Source organism: Daktulosphaira vitifoliae, unplaced genomic scaffold, assembly GCF_025091365.1.
Source record: "Daktulosphaira vitifoliae isolate Bord-2020 unplaced genomic scaffold, ASM2509136v1 Scaffold_1, whole genome shotgun sequence".
In the NCBI taxonomy this organism is placed as follows: Eukaryota; Metazoa; Arthropoda; class Insecta; order Hemiptera; family Phylloxeridae; genus Daktulosphaira; species Daktulosphaira vitifoliae.
The window spans coordinates 20,060,474-20,080,526 of record NW_026099572.1 but is presented as its reverse complement, the minus strand read 5'-3'; the positions used below and the strand labels follow the sequence as shown (position 1 = coordinate 20,080,526).

Sequence of the window (20,053 nt, the reverse complement as noted above, 5' to 3'; positions counted from 1 at the left end):
ATTTTTTTCTATTTAATAATATTTATTTCAAACTTGCAAGTTGAGTTAAAAGTTATGGTAATAAATTCATTTTTTTTTTATTAAAACTTTCACTTTAAAGAACAAAAAGAAGTAGGTTCAAAATGATTACTTTTAACATATTAAAAATCAATAATAATTTGAAAATAATTAATTATAAAAATTATATAATATATAATTAAAATAATTACTAATCTGGATATAATTAAGGAAATAGGAGTTGATGTTGGGTTGGGTTGGTTACATTTTTAACTTTATAATGCTATAACTCATTGAAAAGTGTACGAATCAACACAATTTTTTTATGAGAAATAATATTTTTTAATAATCCCTTTTTCATTCGACATACTTTATCTTAATCAGGGTATTAATAAGAAACTAGCAGATAATGTAGCTTTTGTAATTATCCACCAATTTCTTAGAATTAAACACTATCTACTGATTTGCATCGAAGCGTTTCTTATGATAGTGATTTTAATCACTGTCAGATTAAATCTATACTGGACCCAACTATGCAACATCCCCACTATGCCGCGACCCCACTGTGCTGGGTTTTTTTTTTTAAGTAACTAAACAGAATGTTGTTAATCGTATACGTCTAAAAACATTTCGTTTTAGAAAGACCATTTTACAGTAATTTGAAATACGTTGAGTTTTGTTACTAAATTTCGTTTGCACTTGTAAAATTATAGTTTTCGCTAAATAACTAAGTCATAATATTTATTTAATTTTCTCCGTAAATTAATTTAAAATAATGGAAATTTCCATTTTGTATCAAAGCTTTCTGTATTATTAATGCATATTAATTAATCATTTTATTTTAAAATAGAACACCTGAAGAATGAAGGTTATGTTTTAAATTCCATAAGTTATAATATTTTGTATACTTAAAAAAAAATATATGTACACGATTTATGTAATTTTATAGTCAACTGTTTTACAAGAAATATATTACAATTATATACCAGTTTTAAATAAAAATACGCGTTTTAAATCCTAAGGCAGTTTTTGAACATAATTTAGTATTATGTGTTACTTATACAAATTTAATATATAAGCCTAAGGGCTACCCTTTGTAAATCTGAAATGTATAATAATTTTGCTTAACAACTCGCTCCTTGACTGAATATTTTTATTTAGAATTTTGAAATAATGCGGCTATTCCAATTGTCATGATATACTTGATGGTTTTTTGGAAAAAATAAGTGGGTGTAAATAAAATGAGCATAAATAAGACTGTAAATTGTAACAATAATTGCATTCTGAATATTTCAGTTGAATATTAATATTACAAGGAAAATGAAGTCTGTCCAAGTATGTAATATTTTTTTTATCATTTATACGTAATTAGTAGTTCTATTAGAAGTATTTTTGTAAAATTATTAAACACTTTTCTATCGTATTCATTTATTTTTATTTTTTAACTACTATTTTTAATGAACAGGTTTTCTTATTCGTCTCTGCATTTGTTTGTGCCGTATTTGGCCAAGAAATACCCACTTCAAGCTTTGCTTATGGAGTCAACGATCCTATGACTGGTGACCATAAAGAACATCACGAAGTTAAAGTTGGCGATGCTGTATCTGGATTTTACCGCACCTTAGATGCCGATGGTTTGATGAGAACTGTTGATTACAAAGCTGATGCTTTCAATGGATTCACTGCTGATGTCAAACGTGAACCAGCATCAGTTGCGGCACCAGTAGCTCCTGTAGAACCTGTTGTATACAAAACCGAATTGCCATCATTCCACAGCTACGAAATTCCAGCTATATACAAAGCTGCACCATTCTCTAGCTATTACTCCTCATCTTCATCCATGATTGGTACTCCTTATTATCCATATGCCAAAACCGCCATTACTGAATATCCATCTATTTTACCGTCCCCATATTATCCATTAGCCAAAACTGTATCTCACGCTTATCCTTACGTCGAATCTTCCATTTTACCGTCTTACTATCCATGGGCTAAGTCTGCAATTCCAGCATTGCCATATCACGGATCTTACTTGCCATCACTCAAAACTGGATTAATTGCTCCCTTAAAAACATTCGGTTCGTACGTAGAACCAGTTGATTTACTCAAAAAATAAAGATTTTTATGTTTGATTAGTTTGTAAATTTCTATTACGTTTTATTTGAATAATAAATAATTATGTTAGTATTCAATTTTGAAGTCCATATCCAATTTATTTTTTATAAATATATTTTTAAATAAAAATAATTTTTCTATGACATGATTTTTTTATTTATTTTCTTTTGAATCACCTTTATTCATCATGTATTTTGTATTTTTTATTTTCATCATCAGTTAAAAAAAAATAGTTTTAATAAATTATAAAATGAGTCAATAGTTAAGATCAACATTATGTCATGGGGGTTCTTTGGTACCTTTTTATTTTCCCATACATATCAAATTTTTTTATCAACAGTACATTAATAAATACAAATTTTTCATAAAAAAAAAAATACTTCTAGTTAATACATTTTATATAAATACAAAATCATTAAAGTAAGGTATCCCTTTGTCTACCTGTAAAGTTTTAAATAATTGTATATAACGTTGTCTAAAATTGTTTATATTAGAATGCGGTAATTTTTATTCTGTATCAAAGCAAAAATTCTAATATAATAATAATAAATCATTTTAAATATCCTAACTACTGTAAATGTCACATGAAAATTAATAATGCTATGACATAACTCATATGAACACACCGATGAACTGTTTTCAAGAAAACGAATCTGTATCTTATTAATGTTTGGTTAGGGAACTAAAAAATTATATTCGAATTTACAAAAGAAACTCCTGTCATATTGTACATCTTATTAATTTAAACAATTGTTTTAATTAGTGTTCAAATAAAAGTAGATATAAAAGTAGCTATTAATCATAAGAATACACCACCGATTATCTTTTAAACGGGTTTTTTCTGTTATCACTAAATCTTGGTAAAAATATTTTTATTTGGAATTTATCTTTTAAGAGCTTTTTATGTTTTTATAGGTTTTTATTTAAAAGCTCATAGGTATAAATTAAACTTAAGTACGTACAAAACGATTTTTCTTATCATTTTTTCATTTGTTGTAAAATATTTTAATTAGATTGATAATCTTAAAATGTAGACACTAAATAACTTACTGATAAAATAAACTAGTATTCACGACTCATTAAGTACAGGCAATATTAGTAATTTGAAGGTAATTCGTTTTAAAAACAAAATAAAGAAACACTATTATGTTTTGTCAGTATTTCAAAACTTTAAGGCAAGTCACTTAATTTTATTTATACGTTAAAATACACACTTTTTTAAATTGTTATTTAAAGAATTGTCGATAATACTATTTAATCAACTATGTATCTCAGTAAAGTAAGACTTAAAATCTAACTAATAATTTTATATTCATACTTTAATTATATATATTTATTAAAAGAGTTTCTTTTTTTTCAATTAAACTAATTTAATTAATACTTTAATTTGATTATCTAAACCATCATTTCTTAATTAAATATTTTATTTAGAGTAAAAACTTATAACAAGCATACACTGATTATAAATAAAAAAATTTTATATTATTATTTATTTCAAATCTAATTAATAATTTTTTTTTTTTTTTTGTCATTAATCGTGATCTGAATTTCTTATTTAAGGTTTTCTTGCCTTTGTTGATTCTCTACCTTATCAGTAATGTTTTTGCATATAAAACAGCTATAAAAATTAAAGCTAATGTCCCAGATGAACAATATTCGATTAATTCAAAACCGGTCACTCCAACGAACATTGAACATCAACCACATATAGCAATATCAAAATCTGCCCCTTTACCATATACTTACTATTACGTTGGAAGTCCAATTTTTGAATTACCTCAATATCAATATAATTTATACAAAACTAACGATATTAATACAGATTTTATTTTATATAAAAATGATGACACATTAATACCAAAAGATTTATTAGAATAAAAGTTATAAATTTATTTAATAATTATTAATTTGTTTTTTTTATAAAACTTCATCTTATAATATATATATATATATATATACTACCAACTTATTACAAAACACTTTGTTGTTAATAATATTATTTTTACTTATTATAATTTATTAAGTTATATTTTATATAATAAGATGCTCACATCAGGCCACTAGGGTAAATCAATGATATGTAATTTTTACATGAACTATATCACGTATAGATAAACAACAATATCCTTGAAACCACAAACTAGTACAAAATTATTTCAAAGTTTTTTATAAATCTGTCAGCCATGATTGAATAATTTTTCTTGAGCACCAAGCCGCGTTATTTCTTACGTTATTTTACCTAAATGAAATTACATTTTATCTTAAAAAGTATATAATTAAAAATTTATTTTAAAATACTTTTAAAAAATATTTCTCTTGTAAAGTTGTACAAAATTATTTTTGTATAGATATAAATATATCAATTTATACACTTCTATTTTAAATATTACTAAATTCATGTGCCTAAGATTACTAAAATGTGTTATAAATATTTCCAACAGTCATTTTTTTCCTAAAATTCTGTCCAATCTTTTTGAAGCCAATTGAAATAAATATTCTTTTCAATTTGTATAAATTTATAGAAAAAGTTTTAATCGTTGTTCTTTATGGAATGATACGAATATTTTGTATAAAAGTTATAAATGATATTTTTTCTCAAATATTTGTAACTAACATCAAATAATTTAAAATTTTCACTTTTTAATTAAAATTAAAAAATTGAGATGAGTACTTTTTGAAAAAAATATTAAGATTAAAAAATAATGATTTAATAATTTTCTCGAAATGTATTTTAAGCAAGAACAAGAACTTTATTAGTTTTGAGTTTTATTTGTTTTTTACTTGAAAAAAAACTTATTATAATGATTATTCAAAGATCATTTTCAGTTGTATGAATATTTTTTTTTAATAAAAACAGTGCAACGATAAAACACGGTATGTTTGTTTTTAAAATTAATTCAATAGACTTCAATTCTTATGTTAACTTTGGTAAGTACTATTTTGAACAATTTATATCCGAAAAAGGAAGAATGTATTAATCAAATTAATAATATTTATTATTTTTTTTTAGAAAAGAAGCAAAGTAAAAAAGAGATGTGTATAATTCATTTTTTTTTTTTATGTGATATTAGATTTTAAATGTAGAGTGTACATTTTCAAAAATAACTCAATTTTTAAATGTTTTATTTATTTATTTTTCGTTACAAAATAAGCTAATTATTGTTTCATTCAAAACTGTACTGTACATAATACTTAGTGTAGTAAAACAATTTATATTGTATATTTAAATTTTGTTTCATTAAAATATGATAACCTGCGGCAAAAATAATTTTAATCTTTACACAACTTATAATCTTGAAATTTTTGTCATTAATGTTCTAGTTTTATATCTTTTGTAACAGCTCAAATTTGTTATTTTATTTGATCGGTGTATTAAAAATGTTACATAATTATGAAATGACAATATTGAAATTAGTGTAGTCTTTTAAAATTGTTATAGTTGGGGAGAGAAATGTAAATATTTGCTATAAAATGCCTTCGCTAAACTCATTTTATTACATTTATTTTTTGGTTTTTATCTGGTCTTCATTTTTTTATACCTAATAAATTTGGACATTATAATGAATGGATTTAAAGTAAGTTTTTAATGTAAATATTATTTTTTTATATTTTACTTATACATAACAATATAATGGAGATGTTATACAGCACTCATAAATTATTTATAATTTAATTAAGAAATTGAGATAAAACACAATATTCATAGTGATTCGTTTTTTAAGAATCATTTAATTAACTAAAAATTAAATATAACAATAAGAATATTTTCTATTTGGTTTCTTTTAGGTACATGTTTTCCAATTAATCAATCATTATTAAAGTATTTTTTATTTTCATCACTTATACCTTATAAGGATGTCAATTTTATTTTTTCGAATTACAACATACATAGCTTATTTAATAGATAATGATTTAATTTAAAGAATGACTGCCCATTAATAACTTTTTAGAAATTATTAAAATTTTATAATTTATGCTAGTAATGAGATATGGTTACTTTTATTACTAAAGTTTACCAGCCGTACACTTCGTCCTGTGTAGGTATAAACACGTCAATAACTTCCAAAATGCTGGTCCAATAGTTGTTATCGACCAGTAATTTTCATAATTAGATCATTTTTTTTTTTTTTGTAAGCTAATTATTTATGTATGTTGCTATTTGAAACATAATGTTGGCGCCCTTAATTAAAAAATGACTTGGCACTATTTTAGGTTGTAATATTCATTTCATTTAGCGTTTGCTTTGCATACGCCGATGTAGTTGGTTTTGCTTATGGTGTGAGTGACGGAAAAACTGGTGATCTTAAGGATCAGCAAGAAACTAGAGATGGCGACACTGTTTCTGGATATTACCGTGTGAATGATCCTGATGGTTTTGTGCGTACAGTCTATTACAAAGCAGACCCTGTCAATGGATTTAGTGCTGATGTAAAACGCGAAAAGTCATCAAAGAGTGCTCTTCCATCAATCCCAAAACCTGATCTCCCGACAATGGAATCTACTCCAGTTTTTCAACCGACTGAACCAACAATGAAATTAACAAATTACAACGACGCTCACCAATTCAATGCATGGCAACAGCAACCAATTGTACCATCATGGGCTCAAACCGATTTCTACCGACAACACAAATTGCCATTTAAAAATACTCCTACTAATTATAACGCTTTGCCTGACTCAAATGTTAATCAACAGAGTTCTCCATCAACTTTTTATTCTTCTTTATACTGATAATTTTGAAATATCGAAATTTCTATGAGAAGAGATTGTTCTGTATGTGTTAAATTTGTTAGAGTTATTGTTGAACAACTACTTAGCCAACAAAATGTTATTTTTGTTTAACATATTATAAGTTTAAAATAAAGGAGTTATGGCCATTCAATGTTATAAGTGAATTTTATAAAAATATCACAATCCAAAAACTTTTAATCTAAAGTTTGCGAGGTAAATCCAATGTCATAATAAGGATTAATGAAATTATATTTGTTTTTAATTTAGAGTCAATTATTAAGAGAGGTGAAAATTTTTTTCGCTAACTCATATTAAAAAATATTGTATTTCGTGTATCAAGTTGTATAGTACTTTTTTATTGAATTGTCATAAAAAACTTATAGTTCAAGTTAACATATAAGCAATTTTAAATTTTATATTTACANACATTGAAATACGTATTGAGAAAAGGACAGAAGAAAACGCTATCTTTTCATGATTACTGTGTATACATATGATGATAGTGTGTATACATTACAAACTTGGCATAAATACCATGATAAGAAATTAGATAAGGCAATTATTACTTATCACTCTCATTCAAAAGTATATTGAAAAGATAGCGTTTTCTTCTGTCCTTTTCTCAATACGTATTTCAATGTTTATAACCATAAAATAGTACATGAAAGTTCAAATTTTTACAAACTTCTAAACGCTACAGAATATTTACTACTGAATATTAATAAGATATTTTTTTACTAAAATTTTTCTTAAATTCTACTCTACAAAATAGCTATCTTAGATTTTTTTTTTACATTTTATTTAAAATTTAAAAATAATTAATATTTTTAATAAAATGTAAAAAAATTAATTATTGAGATGTAGCTATAGACCTAACGTCTAACTATTATTTAAAAAAAAAATCAACTAAAAATATTAACTGGATCAAAAGTTATTTAAGTTGTCAGTGAGTGGTGGGCCACCCTGTATACATAAACTAGAAAATAACTTAATAATATACCTAGTTCTATGCAATATTTAAGATAGTTATTTATCAAAATTTGAACTATTTATTTTAGTGTTATATTTTAGTACCTCGACATATAAATAATATTAGGATATGGCGATAAAAAAAAAACAAAATTTTAAATTACTGAAACCATATAGAAAATATTATCAACAAATTTTAATACAATCAGAATAATTAATAAACAGTACATTGTTGTAAAATAAAATTACAAAATATATTTTTCTTACAACTATATTAATTGATACACATAAAGTTTATTTTTATTGATAGTCATAACTTTTTGAGTCATTATTTATTAAATTCAATATTTAGTTATAGGTTATAAACAAAGAACTTTGCGCAAGCAAATGGTCGTCTATATCAGACTTTTATATATAAGCTGGATATGCCAATGGTTCAAAGGCTCTGGCATCTAAACCTAATTGAGAATCGACTAATGAATGTTTTACATCGGCTCTAAATCCATTTATAGGGTCAGCTGTGTAAGTTACAGTTCTCATAAGACCATCAGGTTCCAACAAACGGTAGTATCCACTTACGCTATTTCCGTCTGGAGATCTGATTTCATGTTGATCTTTCATATCTCCAGTATTTGGATCATTAACTCCATATTTAAAAAAAGAATTTTCGGGTTTCGCTAAAGACAAGCAAACGCTAACCAAAAGCATAAAGGCAACCTAAAATATTTTTTGTATATGTAAGATGAATTTAGTATGTAACAAATAATATATTATACTATAGTAGTACATTCATAAAACTTTTCAAACAAACATTTGAAGCATAATTATTTTTTATATGCATATCAGAAATAGTAATGGTTATAACTAATGTTTAGAGAACAGAAGTGAAAATAATAAAAAATATTGTCTAGAAAAATAAATCGCAGAAATATCATAAATACCTGATATAATAATATTATTATATTATAAAAGTGACATTATGGTGGAATAAAATAAAAAATTAACCACAGGAGCAATTCAACTACTGTTTATCTAATAACAATCTCTCATCTGAACTAAAAAAAAAAAACATTAGCCATTAAAATAGAAAATGTTGATCAAACTAATAATTGACAAAACGTTTTATTAAATATTTTTTACGTAGTATTCTATGACACTACAAAATATAAATTATATCAGAATGAACTGGAATTTTATTTTTAAACTAGAGTTATAGTTTAACTGGAGTTTATTTAAAGAAAATTAATTTACATTTTTTTGTTGAATAGGCATAATGAATTGAAAAATAAAAAAATACTCCTAAAAAATGTCTTGCCCAAGAAGTCGGGGTCTCAGTCTGCCCCTGAATATTACATATAAGTTATAAGTCGACACTAAAATTACTTATCATAAAATTTGTCTTACTTTTGTGTACTGCATTTTCAATGTGTGTGGTACAGACTATATCGTAGTGTGTGCAACAATTGTTTACTATTAGATACAATTGACTGAGTCTCGGCCTTTATATATATATATATATATTAGTCTCTAAAATCATTTAAATATATGTTTGTTTTTAAATGTTCAAAAACAAACTAATTTTCATCAGCCTTGGTAAAAATATTTAGATGGTTTTAAGAAAATATCAACTAAATTCTCGTCTTCTAATTGACTTATTGTTCACATAATCTCATAAAATACTAATTGTGTCCAACGTAAACAAAATTTGACAATAATGTCGTTAGCACATTTGAATTTCCTTAAATTCTTTTAAGAAAATAGGGGAAGTTGCTTAAAAAATGTTTTTCAACAAATAAGTTCGTAGAATTAAAAATGTTCATGATTATACATACATATAGATTATATTTATGATTCTTTGAACAATTCATATATGAATAAATAATTATTTTTTGACAGACTGTGTCTATATGGTGGTACTATAATCAAGTATACATTTAATTTAACTTTTTCTAAAAAAAGTATAAAAAGAATCTACTTAACTGAAATAGACTTGTTTTTAAAATATAACATGTCTTTGGAAATTCCCATAGCTATTCACTCGATACCGATATTCTGGAATATTTACAATTCAAGAGTTAGAAGGATTTTTATTTAAAAAATTCATATTACCTTATAGTTTTTTTGTAAGCTTTTACGAGGATTAACTTTTAAAACACAAAATTCAACTGTTTCTGTTTTTTTATAGCAAGTTTTAAAAGATTTTTTCTGTGTCACAAACTGATAAATATAAACAGTATACATTTTAGTTTACATTTTTTATTTTGAGACCATGAGTTGCTAATTTAATAATAACAAACAATTTCTGCTCCTATAAAATAGAAGTTAAACTTATCTACAAAATTACGATTTCAATCTTCATGAACTAGGTATATTGCAATAATTAAGTTATAAACTATTTAAAAAATAATAATAATTAAGTTGATGAACATTTTTGAAAATAAATATAATTTAAAATTATAACTAAATCAAAAATATTAATTTAAAACTAAAAAATATTTTAAATATTTTAACTCAAAAAGCCACAAAAAATAATTAAAAAAGCATTGATAATGTTAAAATTGTTCGAAAATACGTATCCGTGATATTTTAGTTATATTTTGTGCTTTTTGAGTTAAATATTTTTAATATCTTTCGTTTTTAGTTTTAAATTAATATTTTTAATTTTAAATAATATTTTAATATTATATAACAATTTTTATTATATAAATATAATATTACATTTTATAAAAATGTAAAATAAATATTATATTGATACTATAAACAATAAAATGCTAGCCGATAAATTTACATAGTATAGAATTATATGAGACTTTATAGAGAATATAAAATATACTCTCTTAATCATATTGAATAGTTGTAACTCATTAAAATAATCATCAATCGTGTTTTTATAATAATAGTTTTCGTGATTATAAAAAAAAATAACGTTTTAATGAAATCTCTCAATATATCAATATACGTTAGTTCAGTATTGCTTTAGCAATATAATCGCATATAATAGAATGATGAGACAATTAAATATTTCCGCAAGGTATAAATATTTTGTAGCACTTAACGATGAAGTAGAAGTTTAATTACATTGTAGTATTCTATGTTTGTAGTTTGTATCAGGTTTGTCGACACCTGCAGTGTTATCCGAGAAGTAATGGACTATTTTCTCCACCAAAATTTTAAGTACATATATTTTGATTTATTTGACTTATAATAGTATTAATTATTTACAAGGTCGGAAAAGTTAGTCATTTTGTTAAAGTTAAGTTATCTAAAAAAAAATATTAAGTTATTAAAATAAAATATTAAACCCAATTAAGTTATGAGTTACTTTAAAAATGAATAATAACTTTAAAATATAAATAAAGTTAGCTAGTATAATATTATGCTGTTATTATTATTTTTTTTTTTGAAAAAAAAATAAATATTCAAATTTCTACCATAAAATACAATGAAATATAGTATTTAATATTTTATAGTAAGACCAGTAAGAGTTTGGCGCACGATATATTTTTAAGTTTATTAGGCAAATTCATAGATGTAATGTACAAGTTAATTTTTCTTAGTCGTATAATATTTAGATAAAATGTGTAATAAAAATTAAAAAATAATTAGGTAGCACTTGTTTTATACGATTTCATAACACCCTGACATTCCTCTAAATAAGCCACTGCTGCAAGACATAGATATCAATCCCAAGTCCAAAATCTTTATAGAGATATGATACAATTATACAGGATACAATTCATATATTTCTTTCGTTATTTTAAATTTCAGTATAATACTAAATGAGCCGTTAGGTTTCAAAAGAACAAAAGTCCAAAAAATTGTTTTTTGTACTTTTATTAGAAGAAAGCAAAATAAAATTTAAAAAAAACAAAAATTTTCGGACAAACATCCTTTTGCAGATGGACAATTCATTAAGTATTATACTGAAATAAAATAAATTCTTTCCGAAAAATAATTAGTTGGCTATTAATAATAACCACAATGCTGTAATCTAACTAAAAAAATGACTTTTTTCATTATTGGTTATCCCAATTAAATTATTGAAAAATAATTCAAAACTGTTGTAGAATAACTAAAAAAATAATTTATAAATGCGAAATTATTTAACTGAGATAGCTTGTGATATTATATCCTAAACTATATAAACTTGGCTTAAGTAAACAATTTTTCAATTTTTTAGGCTAATTTATTTCAATAATTATTTTAAAAAACTTTTAATTTACGAAATGTAAAATTAATGACTATTACGTTTACGTTAAATTTCGCTTATCTAATCTAATTATTTATAAAAAAAAACTTTTTTGGAGTAACATTTTAATTATAAAAATGCATTATTTTAAACATATGATTGAATCTTTCCCAAATTTATATTTTGGTAAATCATATATTAAAAATATATTTCCATATATTTAACATAGATAATAATCATCATATATCAAAAATATATGTTTAAATAAACTTTCAAAAAAATACAAATATATGCAATGAAAACTGTCATTAAAAAACTGTCATAGTTATGGATGAATTTTATGTTTAAAAATACGTTGATGCGATTTCTTCTAATCGTTTCGGTATTATGAAAAACTTGGTGTTTAATTAAATTTAACGACAATATAATAGTATAGTAAGGATCGAATATTAAAATCACATCTAGTTGTACATGTATTGGCCTATGGCGTTGCTGCAAGCGTACTTAGACAAAATGATAGAACCACTAATAACCAGTTATTTTTAATCTATTTTTAACACTTTCTAGAATTGTATTAATAACTAAACCTTTAAATTCGTATTTAATTATTTAATTCCATTGCATTAAAAACTGCTTCCATTTTCAAATTTATCTAAATTAATGCAATCATATGTTTCCACATTTATCACCAATAAAATATCCTTTTATTTACATCCACAGACATTACATTAGCAGGCTATAATTTTGACTCTAAACTTTTTTGAAAATCCGGAAGTTATTTAAGTAATAATTTCAAAATTATTATTTATGCATGTTACTATTATTATTGTTTTTGTTGTTAGTTATATACGTGCTCAAAAATGTTGTAAAACAAATTTCCTATGTATGAATCAACAGTAGTGTTCTAAATTTACTACTAGAGGAATTGTTTAGAAATGTCTGAAAAGTGGAACATTTATAATAAAGAACTTAACTATTTTCATTAATTAATCATCCCTTAATTTAATTTTAAATAAGTTCGAATAATTTTCATATATATATCATAAGACATTTCTGGTTATTCTCTCATGTAGAAATATTAATAACTTAAAAATAGTCATAATTTGTACCTTACAAACAGACTATATTTTAAAATGATAGTAAATCTGAAATACTAATTCAAAAGTTTAATCAGCCATTTTTTTATATTTATTATTTTCTACTTTATAAGTTAGTCAAATATGTCTGTTGTCATTAAAAAAAATTAAGCCAAAGCCTTAATAAGGATGGACTAAAAAAATACTAGAAACAAAAAAAAAAAAAAAAAAAAATGTTTTAGTTATTTTTATTTTGTAAGTAATTATATATGTATTGATCACTAAATAGTAACTTTTTTTTCCTTTCTTTTTCCTTTATTTTTTTCTTCATTGAAATACAATACTTGGGGTCGGCAAATGTATTCATCTATACAGATGAATATTTTATTTAATCAAAAAATGAATGGACTAATATTCTAAAAAAAGTTTTAAAATAAAATTTAGAATCTAGGTAATGATAATATGATTAATAATAACTTTATTATAACGAACATTGAATCCGATAAAGATTCATTGACAATAAAAAGTATATCTTTTTTAATTAAAGATAAAATAAAATCGTATGTCATAAACAAAATTAGGCGTTTTTATTTATTTTTTAATTAAATATATATTTTATTGTTTATTTACCTTAACATTTATTCAAATAGGACGTTTCAATTGCGTACCTACACACAATAAATGGATTGTTCTTATAAGTGTTTTAGTTGTAAAGTGGAATACTAGTAGTATTAAAACCAATGTAGTCTATAAGTTTATGCACTTATTTTTACTATATTTATAATCATATAAAAAATACAAATATTTATTGTATATACTGTATATTTATAGTTGACAAACGCAGACTTTAATAGAACAATAAAAAAATACACCGACAATGTAAGATTCAATACTTATTAATCGACATTTTATGAACTCCAAACATCCTCCAGTCGTTCATAAATCTTCATTTTATCTTCCATATTAAAAAGTTTATGCTTAATAGTAACTTTTATATTTCCTTAAGTACATTTTACTTATGTGAAAACAAAATAAAATGTTAGTAAAATTATTAGTGGTTTTCAAAATATATTTCACTGAAATTCTGCGAAAACAAGTTTTGAAGTTCATTGAAACAAACAGGATGTTTATAAAAAAAAATTATTTTCTGTTATAAAACAAATTTTTATAATTTTTAAATTTCTTTTTATGTAATTATTAATAATATTTTGTATTTATTTTTTTTCAAAATTATTAATGTTTGTTAGTTAAACATATGCATCTTATTTTTTTTAAAAATCTTAATAATATAAATATATATTTATTTTTTAGAATTAGTAAATATAAACTATTTACTAAACATTTGTTAGTGTTTATTTGTAACATAATTGTATTATAACATGTTTACATGTTACATGTTAAAATTATACTAGGTATCTTTCAAATTCTCATGTAGGTTTAATTTTTTATGAATTATATTAAATGTTTTACTGTATTATTTTAAATAAAAATGAATAAATAGCAGATGAAAAAGGAGTACCTCCTCACGTGGTTTCTATTTTAATTATACTGTACTAATATAAAAGACTGAAATAATACAAAAATGTACGCATTTAAATTAATTTTAAGATATTTAAATATAGTATGGTATTAATATATATATATATATATATATATATAGTATTATTTTAATTCTGTCAACCATCAAAAAATATTTTTTTGCTATATATAAGTTTGTTAAAGATATGCTTACTAGTTGAGATAGCATTATTAAATTTTAATATAATTTATTGCATTACCCTGGCTGATTATACTTGATGAAATAAAAAATTTTATATTTTATACTATATATATTTGTAAAAGTGTTACCAAATTATGGTTAGTTTACTCATTTAATAATAAATATAGAATTAGATTTAATAAATTGTTTTAACTTATCTACCTTATGAACTAATTAAAATTTGGCTGTAATGATCAATTGCCTGAATTCAAGAGGCTTTTATATAATATTGGCTTTTTGTATTATTATTATTATTTTTTTTTTGTGGAAGTCAGCTACTTGAAAATGTTCAATAATTTAGCTAAGATAACCCTCCCCAAGAAATGTATGAAAATATTTAACTAAAATCCTTATATCATTTAAGGAATTTAGTTTAATGCTTGTCTTTTATGTTCAGGATTTTAAATTCTTATGATAGTTGATGAAAACTATAGAACTAGTATAGCAAACTAAGTATCTTTAACACTTTTAAAGTATGAAAGATGTCGTGATGGCTCGATAGTTTCTTTAATAGACATTCAAAACTCTGATAATAAAACCAATAAATTTACTAAGTGAATGGAAGAGAAATGGTACATATTTGATGACATCACATCAAGAATTTTGGTCTTATATAAGTGATGTCAGAGTAAAACCTGAAGATGAATTATTGGGTTGCACGATTTCCTATGCTAACACAATCTAAAGCAGTTGGCTATACCAGCAACTAGTGTGTCAAGTAAACAGTTATTTAGTACAGCTAGACGGTTCATTGAAAAATCCTGAATAAGTTTAAAAGGAAAGAGTGTAGACTCTATGTGTTTTAAACGATTTTATAAAAATAATTTTTAAAAAGTCTATAAAGAAAAAAAATATTTACATTTTTTTTTAAGGTTAGAAAGTTGCAAAAGTAAATTTACAATGAATAATTCGTTTACTATTTTTAAGTCCATTTAAATATAAAATATCAAGTATCGGATTTTTTTTTTTTAATCTATAATATGTAACATGCTTTAATTTATTATATGTTTGAAGCTCAGGATAATTCCAAATTTTAAAAAGTTAAATTGAAAAGGTTAACTTTTAATAAAAAAGTTGATATTTTGATTCTCCCTCTTCGTAAATAAATAGTTTTTTGACGTATCGTTGAAAAAATTCGATCCAGTGAGAGCTGAAAATTGTAGTGACAGATACAAAAAATATAAAAAATTAACACAAAATGATAAAATTAATACTGTCTCAACTTTGTATCAAAGCCAAAATTTGTATATAAAAAAACGTATAATATTGTATTATTTTATTTATAAAGAAAAAATATTTTTATTCTTTAAAAAACTATTTCCGTAGAAAATAAATTTAAATGGCTATTTAGTATTTTTAATATAATAACACTAATTTATATATACTTATTTTTTTATTGTTAAACTGTATGGCTCCAGAAATATTTTAGCGTTCGTATATTTATTTTATCTTTGAAACGAGAGTAATAATTTACAACTAATGAACATAGTGTACCTTGTTTCACGTAAGAACAAAGACATGTACAAATGTAAACTTATGGCTGTTAATAACTCATAGTATTAGAAACAATATTGGTAACTTTAAACAGAGTAATATGGGTTGAATTTAGCATGAACTAATTTTCATAAGTCAAATATTAACACTAGACAATTCAAATGTTGTATTTTAGAGCTTAATAAAAAATTCAAACTTCTTAAAAATATAGTTAAATTTAATTTTAAATATAAGTTCACATTAAATAATATTCTAACATTGATTTTAACGTTCGCGAAAACTGTGATCATTTGTGTAGAAGGAATGGCATAAAACTAGACTAGTTTAGTTTCCACTTAAATCGAGTTGTTCCAGTAGCTTGTAAAGGGTTGGTTAGTTCTTGAAAATTTTGAATTTAATTTAATAATTGTTGCACAATAAAGAAATAATAAATATTAAGACGTTTTTTGTTGTTTTCGTTCTACAACATATTATTTCTTTTTATTAGACACTATTAAAATATATATATACTAATTTTTAATGCTTATAGTGCAAGAGAAAATTTTGATAAATTATTATAAAAATATTATGTTTGTGTACGGATTTTTTGTATTTCATGTCAAAATTATACTACTTGTTTGTAAAGTTAATATGTGTATTAAAAACATTATACTTACATTTAGGAATTTTTAGATTATTTCTTAGTACACAGATGTTCTGACAAATTCTATAACTTTTGATCTACTGGAAATTTTTGTTGGTTTTTTTTTAACTTAATAGAGGATTATAATGATATAAAAATATACAGAGTGATTTTTTTATCATAACCCACTCAATTACTCGCAGAATAATAATAATTTAAACCTTTTTTTTTTTTATTATCTTTAGTTACACATTATTCTTGAATTTTTAACTATGTAATACTTTTTAAGTTCATCCCTTATGCCTTGGAGGGGGGTCAACTTTTTTTTTTTAAATGGTAACACATATTTTTAATTTAATAAAATGTTTGAGTTTTTAATTTAATAGTAAATGGCATTTGAATTTTTAATATAACTTTATTAGCTTATTAGATATAAACATTTAAAGTTTCAAAATTTTGAGTTAATATACATGTATAATACACATGGGATTGTAAATACAGGTAGCTAATTGGATTTTTATGACATTGCTGTCTCAGTTACGGATTGTTTATTATCAATTATTATTATCAATAGATATAGTTTCTGTATTGTCAGTTAGTGTATTTATAAACTCATAATAATGTGCCTTACTACAATTGATAATAACAATGCTGTGTACCTGCTAATATCGATGTTATAAAAATATAGATGTGCTTTAAAAGCATGTTTTTTAGTTTTTTTTAACTATATTTATTTTTAACTTTATAATATGATAGAAAAAAAATTACACACAATTTTGTTCTTATAATTTTTTTTATCCGATTAACCATTCGTCTGTTACAGCTTGTTAAAGTTAATTGATTTTAGGCCAAATTTCTATTGTCATTTTACTGTATTAAATACAGAAGTCATTATTTTTATTTGCCGTTGCGTAAACCAAATTTTATTGATAAAGTTAAGACAGGTAAATTAGCTATAAAAATTTACTACGCACTCGATGAGTGATAACAATAATAGATTCAAATATCTAAGATCAATAAATCTTAGTTTTACTAAGATGTGTTTTTTTTTTTTTTTTCGTCTGTTACCACTTTTTCTCAGCTCTCACCGAACCGATTTCTTTCAATGATACGTCAAAAGATCACAAATCGTATCTAGTNCTCTCACTGGACCGATTTCTTTTAACAATACGTCAAAAGATCACAAATTGTATCTAGTTGAAGACATTACCCTTAAAAATTTAAAAATTTTCCCTCGTTCCCCGCAAATGGGGGAAATATCCAAAAAAATTACAAATTTAAAAATCGACAAATTTTGTCATTTTTTTCATTTTTTGTACTTAAAACTGCCATAACTTTTTCAAAAATCAACAAATCAACATAATTTTTTTTTAAACTAAAACCTTAGATATTATCCTTTCATTTGATATAATTTTTTTTAAAATTTAACACTTAACCTGCTCATGGGGGGGGATTTAAAATTGCAACTTTTTTACAAAAACTAACTTTTTCAACTTAATTTTTGAAAATGTTCCGGAAATACTGCGTCCTTTAAACATATATCAAATTAAAGCTTATTTTATGTACTATAAAATGAAAAAAAAAAATTTGTCCCGACACTTTATCTTCTGCATGTAAACAGTTGCCGTAGTTAAAAAAACACTATTTTTGTGTTAAAATTTTCGATTTTCAATTTTTAATTTTCAACTTAAAAATGCTATAACTTTTCGAAAAATGCATGTATCAGCACAATTTTTTTTTTTCTAAATACATTATAAGTACATCTTCCATTTGACATACTTTTTATTAAAATTAGACAATTTCCCCTTATATAGGGGGGGTTCAAACTTTGAAACATTGTATAAAAAATAGAACTTTTTCAACTGAACTTTTGAAAATGTTCCGGAAATACTGCGTCCTTTAAACATATATCAAATTAAAGCTTTTTTTATGTACTATAAAATGAAAAAAAAAAATTTGTCCCCGACACCTTATCTTCTATGTGCAAATAGCTGTCGAAATTAAAAAAAAATGTAATGTTTACGATAAAAATCACCTTCTATCCGAATGTATTTTTGTACTTAAAACTGCCATAACTTTTTCAAATATTAACTAATCAAAATAATATTTCTTTATATTGAAACCTTAGGTAATTTCCTTTCATTTGATATTATTTTTTTTTTGAAAATCTAACACTGATTTTGCTCACAGGGGGGATTTAAAATAGTAACTTTTTTACAAAAAATAACTTTTTCAACTTAATTTTTGAAAATTTTCCGAAAATACTGCGTCCTTTAAACATATATCAAATTAAAGCTTATTTTATGTACTATAAAATGAAAAAAAAAAATTTGTCCCGACACTTTATCTTCTGCATGTAAACGGTTGCCGTAGTTAAAAAAACACTATTTTTGTGTTAAAATTTTCGATTTTCGATTTTTAATTTTCAACTTAAAAATGCTATAACTTTTCGAAAAATGCATGTATCAGCACAATTTTTTTTTTTCTAAATACATTATAAGTACATCTTCCATTTGACATACTTTTTATTAAAATTAGACAATTTCCCCTTATATAGGGGGGGTTCAAACTTTGAAACATTGTATAAAAAATAGAACTTTTTCAACTGAACTTTTGAAAATGTTCCGGAAATACTGCGTCCTTTAAACATATATCAAATTAAAGCTTTTTTTATGTACTATAAAATGAAAAAAAAAAATTTGTCCCGACACCTTATCTTCTATGTGCAAATGGCTGTCGAAATTATAAAAAAAATGTAATATTTGCGATAAAAATCACCTTTTATAACGATGTTTTTTGTACTTAAAACTGCCATAACTTTTTCAAATATTAACTAATCAAAATAATATTTCTTTATATTGAAACCTTAGGTAATTTTCTTTCATTTGATATCATTTTTTTTTGAAAATCTAACACTTATTCTGCTCACAGGGGGGATTTAAAATAGCAACTTTTTTACAAAAACTAACTTTTTCAACTTAATTTTTGAAAATGTTCCGGATATACTGCGTCCTTTAAACATATATCAAATTAAAGCTTATTTTATGTACTATAAAATGAAAAAAAAAAAATTGTCCCGACGACCTATCTTCTATGCGCAA

At 23.5% G+C, this 20,053-nt stretch overlaps 3 protein-coding genes across 3 annotated transcripts; 2 read left to right on the top strand and 1 right to left on the bottom strand.

Annotated features, from left to right (window-relative positions):
• Nucleotides 1–1,202: 1,202 nt before the first annotated feature.
• LOC126896536 (larval/pupal rigid cuticle protein 66-like) lies at nucleotides 1,203–2,255 on the top strand. Its single transcript, XM_050669433.1, has 2 exons — nucleotides 1,203–1,332; nucleotides 1,463–2,255. The coding sequence occupies exons 1-2, from the start codon at nucleotides 1,318–1,320 to the stop codon at nucleotides 2,111–2,113; spliced, it is 666 nt and encodes a 221-aa protein (XP_050525390.1). The 5' UTR covers nucleotides 1,203–1,317; the 3' UTR covers nucleotides 2,114–2,255.
• Nucleotides 2,256–5,558: 3,303 nt separating this feature from the next.
• LOC126896544 (pupal cuticle protein Edg-84A-like) lies at nucleotides 5,559–6,994 on the top strand. The gene is made up of 2 exons (XM_050669446.1): nucleotides 5,559–5,687; nucleotides 6,325–6,994. Exons 1-2 carry the CDS (start codon nucleotides 5,673–5,675, stop codon nucleotides 6,841–6,843), a joined length of 534 nt encoding a protein of 177 aa, XP_050525403.1. The 5' UTR covers nucleotides 5,559–5,672; the 3' UTR covers nucleotides 6,844–6,994.
• A 999-nt stretch (nucleotides 6,995–7,993) lies between these two features.
• On the bottom strand, nucleotides 7,994–9,347 carry LOC126896551 (cuticle protein 19-like). Its single transcript, XM_050669457.1, has 2 exons — nucleotides 9,217–9,347; nucleotides 7,994–8,529 (listed from the first exon to the last, which is right to left on the bottom strand). The coding sequence occupies exons 1-2, from the start codon at nucleotides 9,229–9,231 to the stop codon at nucleotides 8,221–8,223; spliced, it is 324 nt and encodes a 107-aa protein (XP_050525414.1). The 5' UTR covers nucleotides 9,232–9,347; the 3' UTR covers nucleotides 7,994–8,220.
• Between the last annotated feature and the right edge of the window lie 10,706 nt (nucleotides 9,348–20,053).